We start from the raw sequence: 22,626 nt of genomic DNA on the forward strand, positions 1-22,626 counted from the left end.
CACTCGTTTATTATCTTGTTTTTACAAGTAATTCAATAAATGTCATTTTTGTTGGTCGGTTCACCACTTTGGTACAGACTCAATATATCAACAACTATGAAGGATTTATCTTGTGATCCTTGGAGGACAAATCCTAACGGTGATTTATGATAAAATACCTGCCAGATTATTCATGTGAATATTTGCTGTTTTTCTCAGTCTTCTAAACTATTCCACTAAATATATTGTTGGGTATTCAAAGCAAGTCATGTGAGTATGTCACCTTGGGCTGTGGAGAATTGTGAACAGCAACATATCTTGTTTTTATAATACAAATGATGATTTGCATCTCTACTTTGGTGAAAACTGCTCCAGATATTTGGGGTATTTTGATTAAGTTATTTAACAAAGGTGATGCCGCTCTTAGAAAGTAGAAAGTGAACCGTTCATTCAGGCTGAACGGTTTGCGTTTAGAATGCTGATTTGTCATTTTTTGCTATTTTTTATTAAATACATACAACCGTTTTATACACTTAAACCAGATGCCCTCTACATTCGCTGATGCAGACGTCGTTTATCAAAGTAAAACAGCATCTTGTGTCTGTTTAACGGTGTTTGCAGTTTTGCTACTTGCAGCCCACGCAGCCGTAATGCATCAGCATCTGTCCGTGTGCAGACTGAACACGCAGGGCTTCCTGCTGGGGTCAGAGCTGCTAAAAATGCTGAATTTGACAGCCCATCGTTTTCTGAAGCGCCTCGCTAACGTCTGTTGTGTGCATGATTCTTTTCATCAACCGTAATTAGTGTTGACACGGAGGAAACCGGCTCTTTCAGTCGCAGGTATCGAGGGTCCTGCAGACTGAGATGCTGGCAGGGCGACGGTGCAAAGCAGCTCCAGAACTAAACTCTGCACACTGTCGGATTCTTTTAGCAGCAAACTGGTCAGAACCTGGAAGTGGACGCGTCCTCTGCCAGCTGCCCGGAGCTATTTCTGTCCTCCCGTCAGCGTCCTGAGGCACGCGGGCCTTTGTTTTGCTCCGGTCGTTTGTTCACCGGATTCCTGCTTCACAATGGATTGTTTGCATAAACAGTTTACTGCCAAGTGTGTTTGCACATGCAACGAATTTGACAGCAAACACAGTGCAATAATATAGAATATGATAAACAGCATCCTCACCTTTCTTTACATCAGTTTTCTCAATTTAAATGAATAAAACAGCCACACATGGAACAATCGGGCACCAATGTGTGTGTATGTGTGTATATATATATATATATATATATATATATATATATATATATATATATATATATATATATATATATATATATATATATATATATATATATATATATATATATATACACACACACACAAGATTGTTACTATTACTGAAACTCATGAGGAAAAACATGCTTATTTAATTAAGGACTAAAATAAATGTGGTAACTGTATTCTGTTTATTCACTCTGCAGTGAAGGACACATGCACTCAAAGGACCGGTTGAGACAGCGTTTAGTCTTGAAGTTGACAGCGACAGACATTCACTTGTAACTTGCAAGTTTGGGTTGTTTGTGGAGTTCTGACCCGTTATTTTAAGGTTATTTCACACGTCCGTCCGTCCACAATCCAAATGTAAGCCAACATGATCGACCCAGAACTAGAATTTATAACGACGGTGCTGCTGTTGCTCCCTAATTGTCTGGCAGCTCTTTAAGAATAACCTGCCAGACTAACATGTAAGTCTAAGCTATGATGTTTTTTTGTTGCTCTACAAGGTTTTAAGATCTTAAGAACTTGCTTTCAAGTGTTGAATATGTCCCTAACATGAAACATTCATGTCTAAATGAGGAAAAATCGTTTAAGCTGCCAAGTATCTTCTGTTTTCTTTGGTGAGAGACGGCTTAAAGGTGAGTTGGGTCAATGTTGGAGGATTCATATTGGCTCCAGCAGGGCTTAGTGAAGGATCACATCATTATTTTACATGAACACTGGGCTTAAACGCTCAGCCCAGTGGCGGCTGGTCAATAGAGGACGCTATAATTATATATATACATGTGTGTTTTATATTATAGTGAATATTATTATATGATATATATATTATGATATACCTAATTATATTATACGTTATTCTATGATATATATATGTTATTTACTGCTTTTTTTTCATGTTGGAATAAAGGTTAAATATTTAACTGCAAAGTAGTAATGCGTGTTTGATACCTTAATGTTTTTGCATTAAATCATTCTGGGATGTTTGCTGAAATTGGTTGGATGTGGCACAGCCCTACATGCTCCACCAGCTCCACTGGCTCAGCCACATGTTGGTACATTTAACTGCGTGCTGATTACTAACTGCATGGCAACATACGTAAACAAACCCTAAATGTGATTAACTATGACGATTGATAAACCATTTAGAGGAGCGCAGACTAAACACCAGAGACAGAAATCTCAATGGAAATAACCAAAAGTATTTAAAGTTGATTTGAAAACTTGTAGACTTAATTATTCATAGTACAAATCTAAATGGGGAAAAAGCATCAGGGCTTTGATTTGTTTACATCCGAATTGTAAAATAACTAAAACAGGCAATATTTAATAAGTATAATCTGTTTAGAAAAAATGCTAATTTTTCATTTTTTTCATTACATGTAAACGCATTAATTTAAATGATAAAAAATATAACTGATGGAGCCTTTCACCCCCAAGAGGTCCCGTTTCTGCATAAACTGTGTTTCTGCAAAGTTCAGCAGCAACAGAGAAACAGAAGCTTTCCTACGTTTCACAAAACAAGAAGTCACTTTGGTTACTTTGACTTGTCAAAGCAGGAAAATCACAGACTGTGGACCTGACGATATTAACGAAGGCTGAGTGTCCGAGGAGGCCCGTCAACCTCAACACCAGGGTCCTTAAACGAGTCACAGCAATAATTACTGTTATTCACGCCTGTGTTTTTTTGTGCTGTGGGTTTTACGTTCCACCAAACAGCCCTTCATCACCTGCAGACTAGAGGGGACGAACACTGATGTCTTCATTTACATTTCTTGGATTAAAAAGCTAAGTGAGGCATTGAGAGGCTGTGTTTCCAGTAGTTCTGTCGGGTGAGAGCGAAGCACGATGCAGAAACGGTCCATGCAGAGGACCTGTGTGTGAACTCAGTATAATAAGCCAGATAATAAGCCAGATAATAAGCCATGAGCAGGCCACCAGGTTTCAAAACACCCGACAGGAACGTGCATGTGGAGCGAACTGTGTGACTTATTAGATGTGTCCGCCCACCTGCAGGCTCCTGTGTGTAACCCACAGCGTGATACAAGTTCAGGACTCCTCTCCGGCTCTTCTCGTATCGGTAAATCATTAAGTGAAAAGGAAGTCGTTCAAGCTAAGTATAAAAACACGCCCTCAAATATCTCCTGCAGGGCACCGAACATCACAGATGGGTGATATCTTCCCGTGTTAACAGGCTCTCTGGAAGGTGTTCACTTCAAACGGGCGGAGAGGGAAGGTCAACCGTGTAGAACCACCTCGGGGGAATGTCCGGTACAACCACAGTCTGGAACTCATTAAACCCAGCAGCCTCACCAGAGCAAATCATTTCACTTCAGACTGTTTGACGTGCGGTGATGTGCTGAAGTCTGAGCCAGGAGGAGACCTCGGGTTCTGAAAAGTGAAGCCAATGCTGAAGTGCCTTCAACCTGCTTTCTTTAGAGTAGCCACTCGGGGTACAACTGAACCCTGAATTTTTAGGCGACCAAAATGTTTCATGGAGTGAAGACACACTGTGAAAGGGTTAAAGTTGTGAGACGAAAACACGGACAACTCCCAGACAACGCTGTGGTAGAGACCTGTCAATCACCGTGTAGCCCCGCCCTAAAGCATCCCCTGCTTTATGGTCTGTTTGACTCTAAATGGACCATAATGTACTAAATGAACATCATGCTGTATTGAAGAAGACTTGACACTAGAGATTGAGACCATAAACTCATGTTTACAATGTTTACTGAGGTAATAAATCAAGAGAGAAGTAGAGTCATTTTCTCATAGACTTCTATACAACCAGAGGAGTCGCCCCCTGATGGACACTAGAGAGAATGCAGGTTTTACGACACTTCAGCATCGGCTTCACTTTTCAGACCTGGAGGTTGCCGTCCGGTTGCCAGTTGCCCAGTCACGGCTGCATGCTCAAGGACCACTTGTTTGATGCACCTCTTCCTGGTCTGACTCCCAGCTCCATCTCTCACATGTTTGAATCCCACTGAGCCGGAGCCAGAGCACCGAAAGTGACTTTGAGTCTTTGACGTCGGCGTCCCGAAGCTTGAAAACACCTTCAGCTTCAGCAGCCGTGTTCAGTGTCGTATATTTTCCTCTTATTGTCTGTGCCGGTTGTCGTCTAATTTAACTACTCTGATCACTTTCTGTTATGCTTTATTGTTTCTATCAAGAAAGCACTTTGCTGCATTGCTTTGAAACGTGATGTTAACATATGGCTCATTAACACAAGTGTCTGGCCTCATTGTCTAAAACGGACATTAAGAGATTCAGATTTCCTGAGTATTTATATATTTTTCTTTCCACTGTGTTTACCGGTACAATTTAATGTTCTAAAAGTGTTTTTCCAGGTAAATAAACTCATCCATGTCCTTTAATATAATTATATTTGTTACAGGTAACACATCTGCCTGAAAGGGCTTTTAAAAACACACACAAACGTCTCTCCTCTTTTTTACCCATAAAGGTTTGTCACTGTAGTTACTCAAACAGAAGTAGTGCATTTTGTTGGGGATTATTTTTCTCAAAATAAATCACAGCAAAATAAAGTGCAGCGTGTGTTTAATGAAGGAACATGTCAGCCGGAGCAGCGGTGTGGCTCATTGATCTGTTTTTATTAGATGTTGGACAACAACAGGGCTCCACGGCACAGAGGAATAAGCTCCATCAGGACACAGAGAAATTAGATCAGTTCATTGTCGGTGTGGGTGTTTTGTGCGGAGTTTGTCGACAATAAGACAAATATATAAATATCACCGGACGTATCCTTTAAATGCTTGACTAGTGGTTTCCAACCTTTGTGGCTCGTGACTCTCCAAAGTTACGTAGAGTCTCTTAATTAGCTCGTTCACCGCCATTGGAAGTTGAGCAGTTTCTTATTAATGGTTTGATTGATAGTGGCTCCGTCCCAAATCAACCAGTACTCACTGCACAATGGACCATATAGTGAGTTTACCATTTGGCAGTGCTGTCTGAAAGTACTATTAGAATTATTATACCCTATAAAGGGGACTCAAAGTATCCCACAATGCATCGTGAAAAGTTGTGTACAACCGATGGTCACTAACCAGGCTCCATATACCATCATGCATCGCTCCCGACTCCCCCCTCAGAGCTGGAGCACTTACTGTATGTGTCTTTGAGTGTCTTCACTCCCCCCCCCCCCCCTAAAAAAAGAAAACCTGAGCTCTCTGTCTCCGATTCAAGCGAGTGAAACTCCACATTGTCCCCGGATGAACTGCGTGTTCCACCCCCCCGAGGACAGAAGTGGACTACTTTATGGAGTCTAAACAGCATGCTTAATGCATTCGGTGCTGGCAGGGGGTGTCCCTCCCCCCTCCACACTTTCTGGCACATACTTTGTTACTGCCATTCCTGTCCTGCAGCAGCTGACGGGGAGCTTTGCCCCGGTTGCTGTTCCCTTCTGCCAGTCTGTGATCCAGCCAGAGTAAATCTAGTCCAGGCTGTTTGTTTTTGTTTTTACCTGTCTGGATGAAAGATTTGGAGATGTATATTAAGATCATTTCTCATTCAACACATGAGAAATGATCTGCAGTAATGTACTTAGACTTTATTCCCCCGTGTGGAACTGTTGTGGAGATGGATTACCAAGAAGATTGTAGTTTTCGTCCACACAGCATTGTCGTCCATGACAACACAGGAGAGGAGGAAGACGTACGTGAGCGCTGACAGTCACGTGGAGAAACACGTGATGGTCCGACTAAAGAAAAGGAATCAGAGTTCTCCTCCGTGCATCCGTGATGAGAAAAGAGCGGCAATCTCTCGTGAAAAAAAAAAAAAGAGACAGAAATGTCCGGAGCTTCCATGAAATCACACTTCGTTGTGAAGATGAAATTTGATGGGAAAGTGTTCTGGAGATCACTAACGCACTCTCTCTGGAATCATTTCCAGCCCATTGTGTTAATAATGTAGCGCCTCTAATCACATTAGCTGCGATGTAAAATGGGATTGCTTTTGATGCTCTGGCATACTGCATGGAATATTTAAATCGAGGTGCCCTACATTAGGCGGTGAATATTTTTTAAGCACACTGGAGGCGAGTGTCTGATAACACAGCGCCTCTGTGATAGCCGTGTTTAGATGCTAATCTGGTTGTCCAAACATATAATTATGTTGCGGAGGGAGACTGCTATACTGTAGCTATTTCCTCGTGTTGTTTGATTACAACATGTAGATAAACGTGTGCTTGTTATCGACAAAGAGACAAAAACACTGAGCTCAGGATGCAGCATCTCTGTGTCTGAGCCGAGAAAGTGAAATGTGGCCAAACTGAAACAAGTACCATTTACTTGGTTTTGCCTCCAGCTAACACCGTCACACCAAATCTAAATTTTGAAGGCGCTACTATTTAGAATTCACAAAAATGATTACAATTCATCTGAGGGGAACATTTATGTCTGTGCCAAATGTGAACCTCATGGTGACGTCGGATGAAAAGTCACCAAAATCGACAGGATTCATCCTTTTGGAAACATAAATATATCTGCTCAAAATGTCATTTCGACCCAGGCAACAGTCTGGACTTAAGTTGCGTGGCCCGAAAACAATTATAATTCACAATTTTGACTTTGTAACGTGATGTAATTGTTGCACCGTGACTCCTTCACACTCAAGAATATATAAAACATAAAACAAATCTGTCATTTGGCCTCCAGACCCTCAACTCAAGGACGTCTCTAACATGTCAGACCTACCCCTCACATGGACCTGGATGTCACTCAACGTTCTCTAAAGTGACAGTTTGACTGTTTTACGGTAGTTTAAATCAAAGTACCAGTGATGTTGTCACTAGCTGAGTCTCCAAGGCCACAAACAGGGTTGTGACCCGACAGCAGCAGTTTTAGTTTAATAAAACCAAAATGTTTTAACGACGAGAGAAATCCTCCTTGGTGTGTTTGTGGCGTGTGTTCTTATGTCAGACTTCACAGCAGGATTCGTTTGTCTGTCTTGGAGAGCCGCTGGCTGGAGATCTCCAGTTTACAGGACTTGTTGCCTCAGCTGACGACGAAGCTTCAGTCCCATCTTACTGTGCGGATAAATGTTTAAGCTTTGGAGTGTTTCAACAAGGACGGCTGGCAACGGCTTCAGGCCAAACCTACTGCAAGACATCTGAGCCAGAATAGAAACTGAACAATGGCCAATTGACTCGGAGGCTTTAATGACGTTCTCTCTTTCTTTTAAAGGAGGATCATTTCAGCGTCTCTTAGCCCAAAACAGATCTTTAAACTCACTGTGTTCACGGAGCAGTGTTGGTCCAAACAGAGAGACAGTCAGACGTTTCATTTAAAAAAGTAGAAAGATTTCTTCTCACTAATTGGCTGAAATTTTCACACAATTGTTGTTGTCTTTTCAATTATAGCTTTTCTTTAATACATACATTCTCCTAGCTTCATTGGTTTGAATAAAGTATACATGGTAACAAATCCATTGAAATAATTTGGCCTCATGGAAACCCAATTAAGAGAAGCTCCACTGACACCTCGAGCTTTCGCCAAAGGAGAAGCGTCTATTCGCTCGTTGCCAGGCTGCCGTCATGCCCCGCTGAGCTCGGCATCAATGCCGGCATCACACTTTAGCATGAGAAGAGAACTAATGGTTGTAAATCAAAGGTTACACAAAGCGTCGCGTCGTGGAAAAAAGCAATCGGAGGAGGATTGAGCCGGTCAGTAGTTTGTCATCTGTGTTTTTTACCTCTCACTCCTGGAAAATGTGTAAATTCATCCGGGCAGCAGTTCTTTTCTGCTGCTGACAAATTGCGCTGTAATCCGTTGTGTCGGCTGATTGGTGGATATTTAAACAAACCCGGCCAGAGTTTGATGGATGGCCACACGTGGGAGAGGCAGCCATGTGTGAGCTTTTAGCTTCACACAGTTTCACAAAGTCAAACCGAGCAGCAGGCACACGCTGTTTATTGAGAGTAAAACTTCACGCTGAAACACAGAGAATCCCCATGAAGATCTGCAAGCTTCTTTAAATATATTCATATCTATTAATACATCTTTATCAGAGAGTTTATGCTGCAAAGTATAATGTGACTCAAAGAGATCCTTCTTGTAAACTCGGGACTAATCCACCTTTGACATTGGAAATAGTGAACCATGGAGTAAAAGGCAACATAGAGTAGATTTGCATGCATTTAACTAAAATAATATATACTAGTAAAACCTTTTCTGCATGTAAATTGATGTCAATATGTTGTTTTTATTAGGTAGCTGGTTACGGTAAACAATCTCTAAAAGTAATCTAAAGTTGTAAAGAGTTGTGCACTTGTCTCGGTGAGCCGTGGTTTCTGTTTTACGTTTGGGAATATTCATAGTTTCCTTTATTTATGTATTTATGCTTTTATTGAGCAAACTGGTGACAAATGTATACAGACAAAGGTGTAAAATATACATCAAATGTATGTAATGATTTAAATATGGTACCAATTGTAGTTGTTTTTATTAGTGGGAGTGTTTGTGCGAGTGTATGAAAGTCTGTTAGTGTCATAACTTCCTGCTGTATGTGAATATTTGTAACCGTAGATCTGTACAGGTATGTAGGAGGAGGAGGAGGAGGAGGAGGAGGAGGAGAAAATAAATGCTCAAATAAATTGTTTATAATAACGTTGATAATTCAATTTGATAGCTATAAATATTATTGTCATTAATGTTGCCACCATCATTAATAATTATATCAATGGTAAGGAAAAGACAAAAGTAAATAATTAAATAAAACAATAACAAAAATATGATTACTATTATTATTATGAATAATAATACAAATAAATAAATGAATTCATTTGGTGTTCAGTCCACTTTTGTGTCCCCTTATATTCAGTTTTCGTATCTTTTTGTGTCATTGCCTCGGGCCGCCTCCAGACCTCGTGAGGGAGCTGATCCACACTGCAGGTCCTCCCTCCTCATACCGGGCTGACCCCAGACCCTCATACCGGTCTGACCCTAGATCCTCATACCGGGCTGACCCCAGACCCTCATACCGGGCTGACCCTAGACCCTCATACCGGGCTGACCCCGGACCCTCTGTCAAAGAAGCCAGTCCATTATGAGCGAGGCACTAAAGTCGTCTTCATGAGCGAGTCGCCTGCAGCCTAAATCAGTGCAATGTTTCAGAGAAAGACACACCATGTGGACAATACACACGTGGACAATACACACGTGGACAATACACACGTGGACAATACACACGTGGACAATACACACGTGGCCTCAGCGACTGACATTTCTAACAGGTGCATTCAATCAATCGTCTTCACAGCAGCAGGAAAACGCACAGGTGGCAGGAATTCCGTTAACGATGGCTCGGTTCCATCAAGTGTCCCAGTAAGTAAAGCCAGTGTGCTCAATACACGGCCTCCGGGTCGGTTCTGTTACGTGTTTGTGTCTGGCACCTACTCACAGGAGGATGACATTTTAATTGTGTAGCTTGAGCCCTCATCTCTGAGGGGAGTCGTGTTTGCCTCCAGTGTTTTCTTTGTTTTGCCCTCCAGCTAACTCGGTGATGTAATCATGACATCTGCTGTAAAAGGGTCCAGAATGATTGCAGGCTTTTAAATGGAGTTTCATTTTGGTGAACTTCACTATGAAAATGTGGTTCTACTCTTGTTTTAATACAATAAAAAAATATATTTTTTAACAGGACTTTGATTGAGCCCAGTATCCTTAAAATGAAAATATTCTGGGTTTTGCTTCCTTTTTGGAGCCTAACACACGAAAAAGAGAAGAAATATCTATTTTAAGCATTTTTTGAGAAAACCTCTTTAATGGATGTTCTGAGGAAAACTCAAAGAGTGAGTAATACAGGGATCTCCTTTCACTTCCCTAATTAGAGACACAGCTCACGGCCTGAAATGTATTCATTTTCTCCCCGTTTGAAAAGGCCATCCATCCGTGCTGCTTCATCAGCTCACTGTGGGCTCGCTGCTGGCTTCAGGAACAAGACGAGAGAGAATGGGGAGGTGAGGGAGCAAACACACAGGTATGTTTTATTGATCAAGCACAAGATGGGGAGAAAGCCCATGAACATGGGGATGAATAATGCATCAGGGGAGAGGAAACCGAGATCTGTTGGAGCGGTGAGGTGAGATCAAGAGGCCAGAGTGGAAGTCTGGGGTTTTTGGAGAGGGTTGGCCGTGTTTCAGCAACCCCATTTCCACACTAATGGACTGAATGGAGCTTCTTTTGCCAGTGTTTGAATCTGAGCGCATACCTGTGAGAGGTTTGCAGTCTTTTGCATGTTGATGAACTGATTGCAGGTTAATAGTATTGTCACTCTTGATATATCACATTTCTTTCCATCCGGGGAGTTCAACTCTGACTGTGGATAGATTACAAGGTAATGGGCCCCTGAGCGAAGAAGATGAAGGCCCCCGATCCCGATCCCAGCAGTTTAAGAGCAGGACACCCTGAAAGGCGTGCAAAATGACAAACAAAATGTCACAAAAATGTCATGTTGTCTCTTTGTGGTGGTTTTGTGTGCATTTGTGTCTTTTTGTGTCTCTTTGTTGACAGATTGTGGTAGTTTTGACTTTTCTTTGAGGTCATCTTGCATCTCTTTGAGGTTGTTTTGCATTTCCTTGCAGCTGTTTTTTGCATATCTTGCCTCCGCTCAGTGGTTCTACTCAGAAACCCATGCCTCATTCTGACTCTGACTAGCTTTTTCTCTTAACACCTTCATCTAGGCCAACATGTAACTTCACTTTTCAAACCTAACCCTGGTTCCATTTTGTGTAATGAGATTTTCTTGCTGTCACTGAAGATTGTGGATTGTCATTTTCATTGATCGTTTTAATTTATTGTTTCATAATGCGGGCACAGTGAAGCCTTTTGAGACCCTAACTGCATTCAAGGGCTGCGCACATGAACTTGACTTATTTCTTAATAACAACCGCTGAAGTGAATGAAAACAAAAGTGCAAAGACACACACACACACACACACACACATACACACACATATATTTATAAAAAAAGCAGGAGTGCAGGCATGAAAAGAAAATGTGTGAGACCGAAATCTTGGAGCCTAAAAAAAGCTGTGCGGGTGAGTGAATATTGATTTGTACGAGTCGTTTTTGTGACGTGATAATTCAATTTATATTTTTGCTTTAACTTTATATGTGTACCCTACATGCTGATATGCTAGCTCAAATACTCTGGTAGCTAGCTAAACCTTCGGCGCTCTCTTGTATGCAGTAGGAGCTGGCTCAAATCGTAGCAGCGGCAACTCGTAGAGGCACTTCCTGTTGCAAGCACTTGTCGCGGCAGTTTTCCACTGTTTGTGGCAGCACCTCTCCCAAACAGTGCTGCGGCAGTTTAGCCTTTATTTTTCGTTATTTGACAATATGTGACAATACATTAAGGTCCTTGAAGGTATGACTGTTGGTAGTTGTAATTGGTTTAGTAAAAAATGACGAATTGTAATAGTATGGCTACTCGTTTTTATTAAACTAACTCACTTAAAGGTATACTCCCTCTTGTGGCCAAATGGGTCAATAACGCTTGTCTTTAATATATACTTGATGTTACTCTACTGAATGGAGGCTCTGTGAAAAATGACACCACGTTCCTTTTGTCTTCCCCAGCATCGTCTGCTGTTCAAGTTCAAATGTGTCAGAAATAAAGTGATGGGATTTACTAGGTTACATGTGTCACACATCAGTCATGTGAATTAGTAGAGAGTGGGAACCTCCACACCACTGGTGGTACCGCTCCATAGAGGGATGTACAGACTACTAGCACCGTTTTAAATAATGAAGCACATTGTATAATTATGTGAATAACGTCTATTAATTCCTAATAGGTAGAGATCTTCCAACTGTATATTAATGTGTTCCATTGATTCTCTCATATACAGCACGCCTTGGCTGGCAGCACAGTCACGGTTTCGAAGAGGGCCTTCCTGCGACTTAATCGTTCCCGCATGACCCTTTTTTGCCAGGAGCTGGCTGCCCTGGTTTTCACGAAGGATGTCATTGCACTCTCCGCCCTGACTGGGAAGTCTGGGAAAGAGGGAACACCGAAAAGACAACTGGACGTTGCCAAAGTGCAGGCCATAACAGGTAATTGTCTTGAGTCGTATGTAGACAATTTAAAGCTTCTGCGATTTATAAAGCAGCAGGATCACATGTTCGTGGTAAACACACCACCAGTGATGAAATATACGTTTGACCTGCACTGGTAGGAATATTGGCATATCATATTGATATAGTTCCTCAATATTAATCCTGATTTACTGTTCAAAAAATAATATTGGTTCAACAGGATTTCCTGTGTAGTCAAAATAGAAGAAAATGTTGTATGAATATGCTGTGTGACATCATTTCTCGTCTCTTAACAGATGCTGTTATAGAAGAATTTCCACAGACGAGAGCCTCGGACGTGCGAGCAGCCATCAGAAGGAAATGCAACAATGAGCAGTTCAACAAAAGGAAATGAACATGTTTCAATTTCAATTTAGAGAGCGAGAGTCTGAAGCGGTGCAATTTTTGGATGGTTCTGTGTTTTATTCTGAAACATTCTGTTTTGTTTGTACCATGTAAACTTAAAATTGTTTTGCTCTCTGTTCAATATATTTTCTTTTATTTCTCAAAAATGCACTATATTGCAATTGTTTCAAAGTGTGTTTTAAATTGTTGTTATAAATATATTATATATATATTTTAATAAAATATATTTGAAATTCAATAAAGTGTTTTTGATTACTATCTGGGAAGTTCATTCAGCATTTAGGATACTGGTAATACATTTGTAATATTGTAATGTATAATAGTATGTAGTGTACAAAGTAATATAGCATAGTAATAAGAAAGTGTGCTTTCTTAGTAATTGGAATAAGCCAAAAGTATAACTTTTGGTATACTATTACCACAATATCAATATATTAATATTGTATTTGCAAAACACTCATAATATATTTCAAATATACTTAAAACACACAAAAAGTATAATTTAAGTTAGCTATCAGCATGTATATTAGTACATACACAGTCATATACTTAAATTGTACTAAGTATACATTAAGTTGTTCCAATTTAGCACACAAAAATATACTAAATACACTTCAAATTGTGCATAACTACTATTTAATCACAACTAAAATATATTAAGTACAAAATAAGTTGTTCCAAAATAGCACTCTTTAAGTATACTTATGATTAGTAGGGCTTCAAGTATACTCAAGTATGCTAAAATTAAATATACTTAGCATATTTATTTTTCACCTGGGATGTCAGCTCAGTTTGAAGACTCAGTGCTGAAGCCTTGTTTGTACAAGTTGCAAAGTGTGTGTTGACTTCTGTACGCTTCACTTCCAGTTTTTACACAACTGTGTGTCACAACTCCAGCCGGCTCCCAACATTCATTCTGTTTACTCACTGCATCCACTCTAATCCATTTCCATGGGGGGGGGGGTTACATTTTTACCAACCAATCACTAGAGACCATCATTTCCGCCTGAATCCAACATAAATGTGATGTGTTGCCATGACCACATACTTTGTGCCAGTGTTTTAAAAGTGGAGCGAGTTAGAAGAGAAAACAAACAGAACAGAACAAGCCTACGATGTGGGCGATGTTGAGAAGACATGTCGCATATGTAATATTATTTTGTTCATAAAGGCAGTCGTTTCATATTATTCAAAAGCCCAAACGCAAAAGAGCTGCCATTGAGGGAACGACTCAGAGATGTCGGGGTAATTCTCACATATAGACATCGGTGAGGATTTAAGCAGGGAGTGAAATACATGATTACCCTGAACAGCCTCAACAGGGGGTCTCTAAAATAATGTGTCACTTAAATGTCTTTCTAAAGCTTAGTCAATGTCCAGCAGTATTCATTACTAAAAGATTTTCTGCAGTAAATGATGCGACGAAGCGAGTTTGTTTGTGTGTTTTACTGTTTACCTAACCGGACCCCATTTGGACACATTTGATCCATTGTCGTTCGTGAGAACCCGGATTAAAGCAGGACATCGTCTCTCCTCTTTCTGCATACCATGACGGAAACGAGAAGAGGCAAAGCCGAGGTCTGTGTGTCGGGTTAGAGTCTGAGCGTGTGCACGTCGGGTTAGAGCGTGTGCACGTCGGGTTAGAGCGTGTGCACGTCGGGTTAACGGTTCCTATGAAATCTTGCAAAAAGTTACTCCTCATTTTTCCTGCGTTTTCCAACAAAAGTCCAGCAACACGTGTCAGTTTCCGCTCGTTGAATGCAGACAGTCTTTTGAAAAATAGACTTCCGTCTTCACAGGAAACAGTTAGGTTCAGGCAGCAAAACTAATTGGTTAGGTTTAGGAAAAGATTGTTGTTCGGGTTAAAATAACAAGTTACGTGACAAATGAATCGACGTTTCACACGGGGCGCTAACGGCGGTCTCCTGGGTGAAAGATCTCCGTTTGTTGGACCCGTCCACCTCCCTTCCTCGTTCATGATTACGTGAAAAACATACAAAATAATTTTGTGGGATATCTACAAATTAGGGAATTAAGGTTAAAGATGCACAATGTATTGTAAAGAGACACAAATGAGGAAGGCTGGCGAGAAGTAGAGAAGAGGGACCGTGTTACGCCAACAAAGACACCACGGGAAAAAAAGCTGTGAGTCTCAACCCGGCATCTCGTAGCAGTACGACAGAAGTCGATAATAAATGTTTCCAGACATCAAAGCAGAGCGATATAGGACCTTTCAATAGATTTAGAACAGCTTCAGCGTCTGTAGGGGGTCTCCATTGTTGTTCTTGTTACTCCTTGGTTCCAGCACTGAGCAGTTAATCGTTAGTCCGCCCGATTTCTTTTTAATTCGAGAAACTGCTGTTTGATGTCATAATGCTAGACGTATCCGTTGACTTGAACTCGGTGGTGTGGTGCGGATTCTGAGGTCTGGACCCAGCCAACTGCAGCAACCCATCCCCGCGCTGTTTCCATCACCTGACCTTTTCCCGCCCATCTGCTTCCCATTTCCCTAATCGGCACAGCAGTGTTTACACCGGCCCGTCTCCACTCACGCCCTGACAGATTGTCTAGTTTGCATCCACCCCATCACTCCAGCCTTCGTTTCTGAGATGGATTGATTGATGGTTCGTCCGGTTACGTTTGTCTGTTTCGGCCGATTACTTGGTTTTGACCATTGCCTGTTTTTGGACTTCAGTAAATGAGAACTTTCACATTCCTCTGCCTGTTTCTGTGTCGTGCTTTTGGGTTCAAGCATGTTGTGTTTCTGAGCCATTACACTGTGTTCTGTGTTTCTTTTGGAACAACACACATTATGTTAAACACAGCACATGAGGGGAACTATGAGGAAAAGATACTTTTATTTAAAATAGCAGAAAAAAAATGCTTTATGTCCTGACACGGCTCCACCTATTGGCTGATGTGTGCAATTCATTTGGCTGACTTCAGGGGGACATTTGAAACATTTCCACATATGTAGTTGCTCTGGGACGTTTGGTCTCTCAGGTCCAGATGGTTTGAAGGCAGAAAAAAAGAAGCAAAGGGAGGAAAAAATGCAAAAATAGTTCCAGCACCATGTGGCGATTTAATCAGTGTGTGTCTGGTGTATAGGCTGTGTAAATGACCGTCAGCATGTTCCAGTATATTTGCATATGTATTGTTTTCATGTTTGTTCGTTGTTTCTTTAGTCATCTTATGGTGGACAGGAGGGGAGGTTGATAGGTCCAACAAACCCAGGACCAACCGCAACCGTGAGACCAGTGTTTGACACCTGATATTGATGTTTCCCCAAAACCTAACTAAGTTTTGTTGCCTGAACCTAACTAACGTCTTTGACGTAATGTCGTCCCGAAAATTTGGTGACAATTTCAAAAGTGGCGTAAGACTGTGTTTGGTTCACATAATACTCTTTGGAGCTACTTCATTTCAAATGAAGCTGTTGTGAACCATCAATTGGAGAGTTAGACCATCATTCAGTCGGTGATGCTACAGGGCTGAATTACATTTAACAGCTCAAGGTAGGAAACAGAGAGAAGAGGGAACTCAAATCACAAAAGAGCCCGAGGAGGCTTCACAGCCTGCAGATGAATCTTCGTCATTGGAGCTCTGATTGGTGCTCAGAGGGAAGTCGCCACAGGCCAGTCTGGAGGATTCTGCTACTTGTTCATTTTAAATTCCTCTGACAGACTCTCTTTTTTTTTTTATTGAAGATCGTGTAATTATCATGTTCCATATAAATCCACCCAGTAAAAAAACCACATGTTCCACAGTGCATCAAGTCCCAAAGCGGTGCATTTCATTCTATATATTTAATTAGTGCCTCGATCACTTAGGTGCTACAAAATATTTGAATGACTCCAGCGTGTCTCGGGAATGCATAAACAATTTAACATGCCGGTTCCTGGCGAATTCCCTCCTGTTTGTCATCAAGCGTTTTTAAGATGAATACAGCAGGATCGCACATGAAAACCCGTCAGCGCTTCCTGTTGAGGAATGACAAGATGACGACGTTTATTCGAGCCAAAACATTTAATACACACCATCGCAGGAGACATGCAGCACTTCACATGGTCCCCAACTGTAGCTCTCATTTTGACAACACACACAAACCATAAAATAATTTAGAACAAAACACATATTAAAAAAAGGTGTTACATTTATTTTTTTTTTTTCTTATACATGTTCATAATACTGCTTCATAAAATGTATCACAGAAACTAGCTTTTTTTTTGACACAGAGCAAAACCATAAGGAACCAACTCAGGTATTACACCGACACTGTGCTTGTTGATAGTTAGCAGAAAAACTGTGAAGTGGCGACAACCGAGAGGGAATGTCACAGAGAGGACAAGGAAAGAAGAGTCTGTCGGGAGGAGGAGGAGGAGGAGGAGGAGGGTCTATATCCGTCCCTCTCTGATGAGAAACAATCCAAGTGTGCTGAAGGCCAGAGAGGTCGATCGCTAGGCGTAGAAAGTCTCTACTTTCACTGCCTGACAGAACATCGTCATGGAGAAGACCAGGCCCAGGATCTGCACCAATGCAAGAAACAAAACCAGCCATTAGAATCCAACATGAACGGGCTCAGATGTGCAGAGTCACAGTGAAATAGAGAGGAACTCTTCCGTCTGTTTGGCTCATTCTCTGTATCATAATGTAAATACGAGCCAAGTCCAAATCTCATGAAGTTTGTTTCTTGGGTAATAAATCCACAGCGTAGACTGTATATAAGAAGTGGACGTAGTCGTAGTGAGGCCAGTTAGATATGAGTGTGCAAGGTTATCTATACACTATTCAGAGCATTAATATAGCAGCAAACGACTATCTGCTGTGTGGAGATAGTGAGTGTGTGTTGTTGTAATCTGAGTTTCTCTTTGCTTTGTTCACACAGTCGGGCCGGCCGCACTCTGCACTGCTCTCATACACGGCGGTTCCAGCTGATAGCGCCGGTGACCCCTCAGGTAAACACTGTTAACTCTGTCAGCGCTGTTGTCGTTGTCAGCACTGTTAGCGCTGTTAGCACTGTTAGCACTGTTAGCACCGTTAGCTGCAAGCCGCCGGCTCATGTTGAGAGTTAAGAAGAGGCAACTGTACAGAAAACAGGGTCCACTGTGGCCACACGCCATAATTACAAAAGAATGATTACTGCTGAGGTGAAGTGTAGCAGAGAAGTCAAAACAGACTTGTTAAGTTTGCTAACATTAGCCATCGTAATAGGCTCCTGGTCATACCAGGCCAAGTAAGGCTGCATCAGCTAAACCCTTAATGTATTGAACTAAATAATCATTCAACTTTTCATTTGTAAAAGGAAGAATGTGCCATTTCTTCTTTCTAAAGATACACGAACACGCTTTCATTTGTGTCCCTCAGCTGAGCATTGACTCATACATGAATTGTATAATTCTCAGTCAGCTGGCAGACATCATTGGAGATCAATCTGGCAGTGATTACATCTCCTTTCTGGTTCTCATTTTACTGCATGTACAGTCGCCTTTTGTAAAAAAGCGGGCCCCGACTAAAACGAGCCTGCAGCATCACAGAAGCCTCGCGTGATTGATGTTTTCAAGAGCAGCGTATTTCCCCTTCACCACTTGTGTAAGCGTATCACGTACCCACTTGCCTGGAACGGAGATAAAATACTTTCTACGGAGAACCCTCCTATGTGGTTGTACAGTGGCAACACAAGAGGCTTATACGGGCTCCTGCTGTCCGTCTTAATGGAAAGGACGCTGGAAGTATTAGGTTTATTTATCACAAAGTCAGAGCCTCCGTCTGAGGCTGCAGATATCAAATACTGGGAGTTAATGACTGCTGGAGAAAAGGAAAAAGAAGAAGTCACACAACTTAAAAGCTGTAATTACCTGAGTAAGTGCTGTGCATAGAGCAAAGATCCAAAGTGCCACCAGGTTCTCATTAAGCCAGTCCTTCACTCGCTCGTAGCACGGCTGTGGAGACACAGACAGAGTGAGCAAACATTAGCCCACAAATGTAAACTCACCATTTAGATGTCGAGTAATATTTGCAGGATTTACAGCAACTTCTCCTCCTGTTACTGTGATGGGAAAACGCTCTTCGGCTAAAAGGTCCTCCTGTGACAACATCCTCATCTCCTCTCTCCTTCTTTGACCTATTATTATTCTTTGGGAAAACTTTCCAAAACGTAAGCCGGTTCCCCGCTGTACTTTTCTCCCCGCAGCTGTACAAACAGGAGTAATGTGGATGCGGGAGCGGCACGTACCCCGCAGGTATCATTTAGACAAGAGAACGGGCTGAATCTTTCATGTCTGGCATTGCTTGAATGTATTTTGAAGGCGACATGACGAAAACTCCTCCAACTGCGTCCCACAAATGTTTGTTTTTGTTATTTTCAGCACCTAGAGCACATTTTAAAATCTCTTCTCAAAAAATGTCCCCGAGCCATAAAGGGCCCACCGAAAAGGCAGAAAGAAAAGAAAAAGGGTAATAATTATTGATAGAGGAAACAGAGCGATGCCCTTCTGGGTCAGCGATGTGCCCGAGTAATGAAAAGGAGATGAATCCTCTCAGCAAAGAAAGCGGCTTTCTAAGAACAGTTGACAGGTGACATTACAAGTGATGGGAGTGGCATTTGCCAGGTGGCACGTGGTTCTTCCACCTCCTATTCTTTATATATGTGTGTGCCAAACTGTGTGTTTGATTATGTCACATTGAAGAAAAAGACATACTGCAGTAAAGGGAAAAGCTAACAGTCTCCACCGCTGCTCTAATTTAATTAGTAATGTCTGCAGACGTGCCTTCCTGATTGTGCTATTTTCTTTCTTCATCTCCTTACATCAAGAAGTTGAGTCAGAGCCAGGGGAGCCAAACACAATCTACATTTCACCGCTGCCCAAAACGTCGAGGGAAGCAAAGGAAATATGTTTTCCTTTAGCATGAGGTGACGTAATTCTGTGGATCGATATGGAAAGCTATGCAGTCGGCCAACGTTTTTGGTTCGGCTTCAGTGTTATTTATGAAACCCCTGCTGTCCAACTGCAACCCTCCTGGGCCAAAGAGCCTGCACCTGAAAATACATAAATTCATATTTTTTATTGTTGGACGTCCACTGCGGGTGGAAAATAAATCCGATAAGTGAACCTGAACCTGCTATGCCAGTCCCAGCACTGCGACTCAAGGTGTTGAAATGGTTTGTGTGGACTCCTCGTGGGATGTCCTCCTTGGCCTGCACTGGAACACCTGGACCAGAGATGTCTGTATCTTCCTCCTCCTCCTCCTCCTCACTGATGACATGTTCTGCTCTGTGTAGGAGGCTCGACTCAGAGCTCAGAAAACCTCAGCAGGTGTTTTAATTGGGCTTAAATAATTTTCTGACACTGGCTGTTACAAAAGGTCAAGAATGAGCTTCCATGCTGGAAAAACAAGGTTGTGCGTCGTTGCCTTTCACAACATCCCTAATGGGTGTTTTATAATGATGAGGTTCAGACACCTACTTGGTAAGAGTTAGAGAGAGATCAAGGTTGTGGTTAAAGGGTAACTTAAAGGAAAGGTTCACATGTGGCTATCTTTTAAAGGTTCAACCCTGTTGGTTCAGAATCCCGTCTTTATGTTTACCTGGATCCTGTTTCTGTGTTGAGCTGCTGAACCACGAGAAGGGAATTTTGTACAACAAACATTAAGTCTGCAGCACTGTCTCTTTAAAATTAGGTTGCCGTACAACAACAGTGTGAATTACGTCTCAGGGGAAACGTAATTATGTGACTGCAGGAGACGGCTGTTTGTGCCCCATGTGAAACAAACAGTCAACGCTCACTTGTATTAATTTACAGACGACCTTAAATAACGTAACAAACGCATTTTTAAACCAAACCAAGATTTGTTTTTTAATAACCCTCACCAGGTAGTTTTCTTTCTTATTTGCTTTGTTTCAATTTAAAATGTTGTTCAATACTTTTTAAAACTACCGTGAAACGTTGTTATCTTCACCAGGAGCATAATCGGTCACAGATGTGTGTGCATGTGTCCGTGAGTGAGTGAGTGAGTGTTCACCTTTTGTCCGTCCACGGCTAATCTCTCATTCTGCTGCAGCAAACTGCACAATATTTTGGTGGACAATTATGGCTGCATGCTCAAGGACGTCCTGTGATTGTGGTGACTCACATTTTCTCAAAAACACCTTTTATTACCCGTTTATAATACTGCCATTGACTGCCAGCTGGCTCCTCGCTCACTACTCTCAACTGGCCCGCGGCTGGTTTGCGATCGCTACTAATAACACAGCTGAGTGCATAGCCGACGCGCAGCCACTACTCTGCGGCCAAAGACACAAAACAGTTTGCACATTCATTGTTTTGGATGGTGTGTTTGGCTACCAGCCAACAGAACTACCAGTTCACACACTGGCGAGTACATCGCTGCTGCACGAGGGCAGACAGCTTGGTGAGCTGAATTTTGTTTTTGGCCAGATTGCATGAAAAGACTTTTAAGACGACTTTGAGTGTCTGCACATATCACTGCTTGAGTGGGTTTTTCTACGACACCTTACAGCCAATTGGTGTCTTGCCGGTGGCGTTGGCCAGATGTGGGTCGTATTCATTCACACGATACAGCGGTGGTCGTTGCAGACACACCTGGTAGAGATCTGCACTCTACTGAGTGCACCTGTCTAGTTGAGGATGCAGTTTAGTTGTATGGGAATGTAAGTTTGTAGGAGACATGGTTCTAGTCTGCTGAAGCTCCACATTATCTTCAGTCAAAGTGTAGAATGTATTTTTACACAGAATGAGGAATGGATGTTGTCCCTCTTGACTTACATTAGAAGTGCATTAGGAATGTCTCAATGTCTGCCTCAGCTGTTTTCATTATTACATGTTTCCAGCCGCTTCTCATTTCCTCCAGGCCCGTGCATTTCTTTCCCAACATTATTCATCCGTTCAGCATGCAGCCTCAGACTATTCACCTGTTCCAATCACTTGCCTCTCTCATCCACCTCCTCACCTGTTCCTCATTCCCCAATTAGTCTCCACACAGTATTCATACCGGCCGATGCCCACCTGCTCTTTGCCAGTTTGGTAATGTTGCTTCGTGCCGGGCTGGCATGCACCTGAACCGTTAACCTGTCAATCTGGAACCTGCACCCGCACCTTCATTAAGATGCTCTTTGAACGGATCCAAATTTGACTTTTTGGTTGGAAACAAAGAGCAGTTGTCAATAAATGTTTTAGGCATCAATGCAGTCATTTTTCATTTAATTACTTTCTCAATGTTTCCACAACCCTACGTACGGAGGAAACCTTGAAACATTTGCATGCTTTCAAACGGAGTGTGTGCTCGTGGTTTGTTGTGAGTGTGTCCTTGTGTGTCGGCATGTGTTTGCTATCAATGAGAGCGTGAGGAGAAAACATCTTTTACACAGTTCTTGAGTTCACGATCACTCGGCTGCCGATGACAAGAACTTCAAGCAATCTAAAGCCGACGCCAAGGATCAGCCTTTATTCAAACTCTCTGAACAAGTTGTATAAGGTCTTCATGAGATTTCTATCAGTCAAAAGAAGCACTCTTATATTTGCCTTGAGACAGTTCAACAACACAGAAATGTGCATATCCTTGAATGGCCTCACTGACTTCTTTTGGAGCTAAAGAAAATCTCTGGAGTACGATTTGATTTCAAACTGAGAAGAAAGGTTTGAAACTTCTGTTACTAAGATACTATATGCACCACAGAAATATGAAAAGAGGTCTGCAGGTATTATTGACAGTGAACTGTAGTTCAGTCTGAACTACACTAATTGATTTCTTCTGCAGGGCGAACAATCAAAACACAAAACTACGTGGATCAGTTGGGCTTTCACACTTGAAGGGCCGCTGGAATACAAAGACTTACCTGAAGGCCAACAACCTGTCGCCTGAAGGATGTAAATATGTATAAGTGTTTTGAAAAAT

The 22,626-nt window shown here is 41.8% G+C and overlaps 1 protein-coding gene across 1 annotated transcript in view; it reads right to left on the bottom strand.

Moving 5' to 3' along the window:
• Window positions 1-17,005: 17,005 nt before the first annotated feature.
• The window catches only part of tspan4a (tetraspanin 4a), a 97,495-nt gene continuing 91,874 nt past the window's right edge, over window positions 17,006-22,626 (bottom strand). Inside the window, exons 6-7 of the mRNA XM_076078718.1 lie at window positions 18,570-18,653; window positions 17,006-17,240 (exon numbers count right to left, since the gene is read on the bottom strand). Coding sequence (XP_075934833.1) covers window positions 17,172-17,240; window positions 18,570-18,653 — 153 coding nt within the window. The 3' untranslated portion in view covers window positions 17,006-17,171. The remainder of the gene's footprint in view (window positions 17,241-18,569; window positions 18,654-22,626) is intronic.

Source organism: Anarhichas minor, unplaced genomic scaffold (assembly GCF_050575085.1).
Source record: "Anarhichas minor isolate MPS153535 unplaced genomic scaffold, ASM5057508v1 ptg000067l, whole genome shotgun sequence".
NCBI classification, from domain to species: Eukaryota; Metazoa; Chordata; class Actinopteri; order Perciformes; family Anarhichadidae; genus Anarhichas; species Anarhichas minor.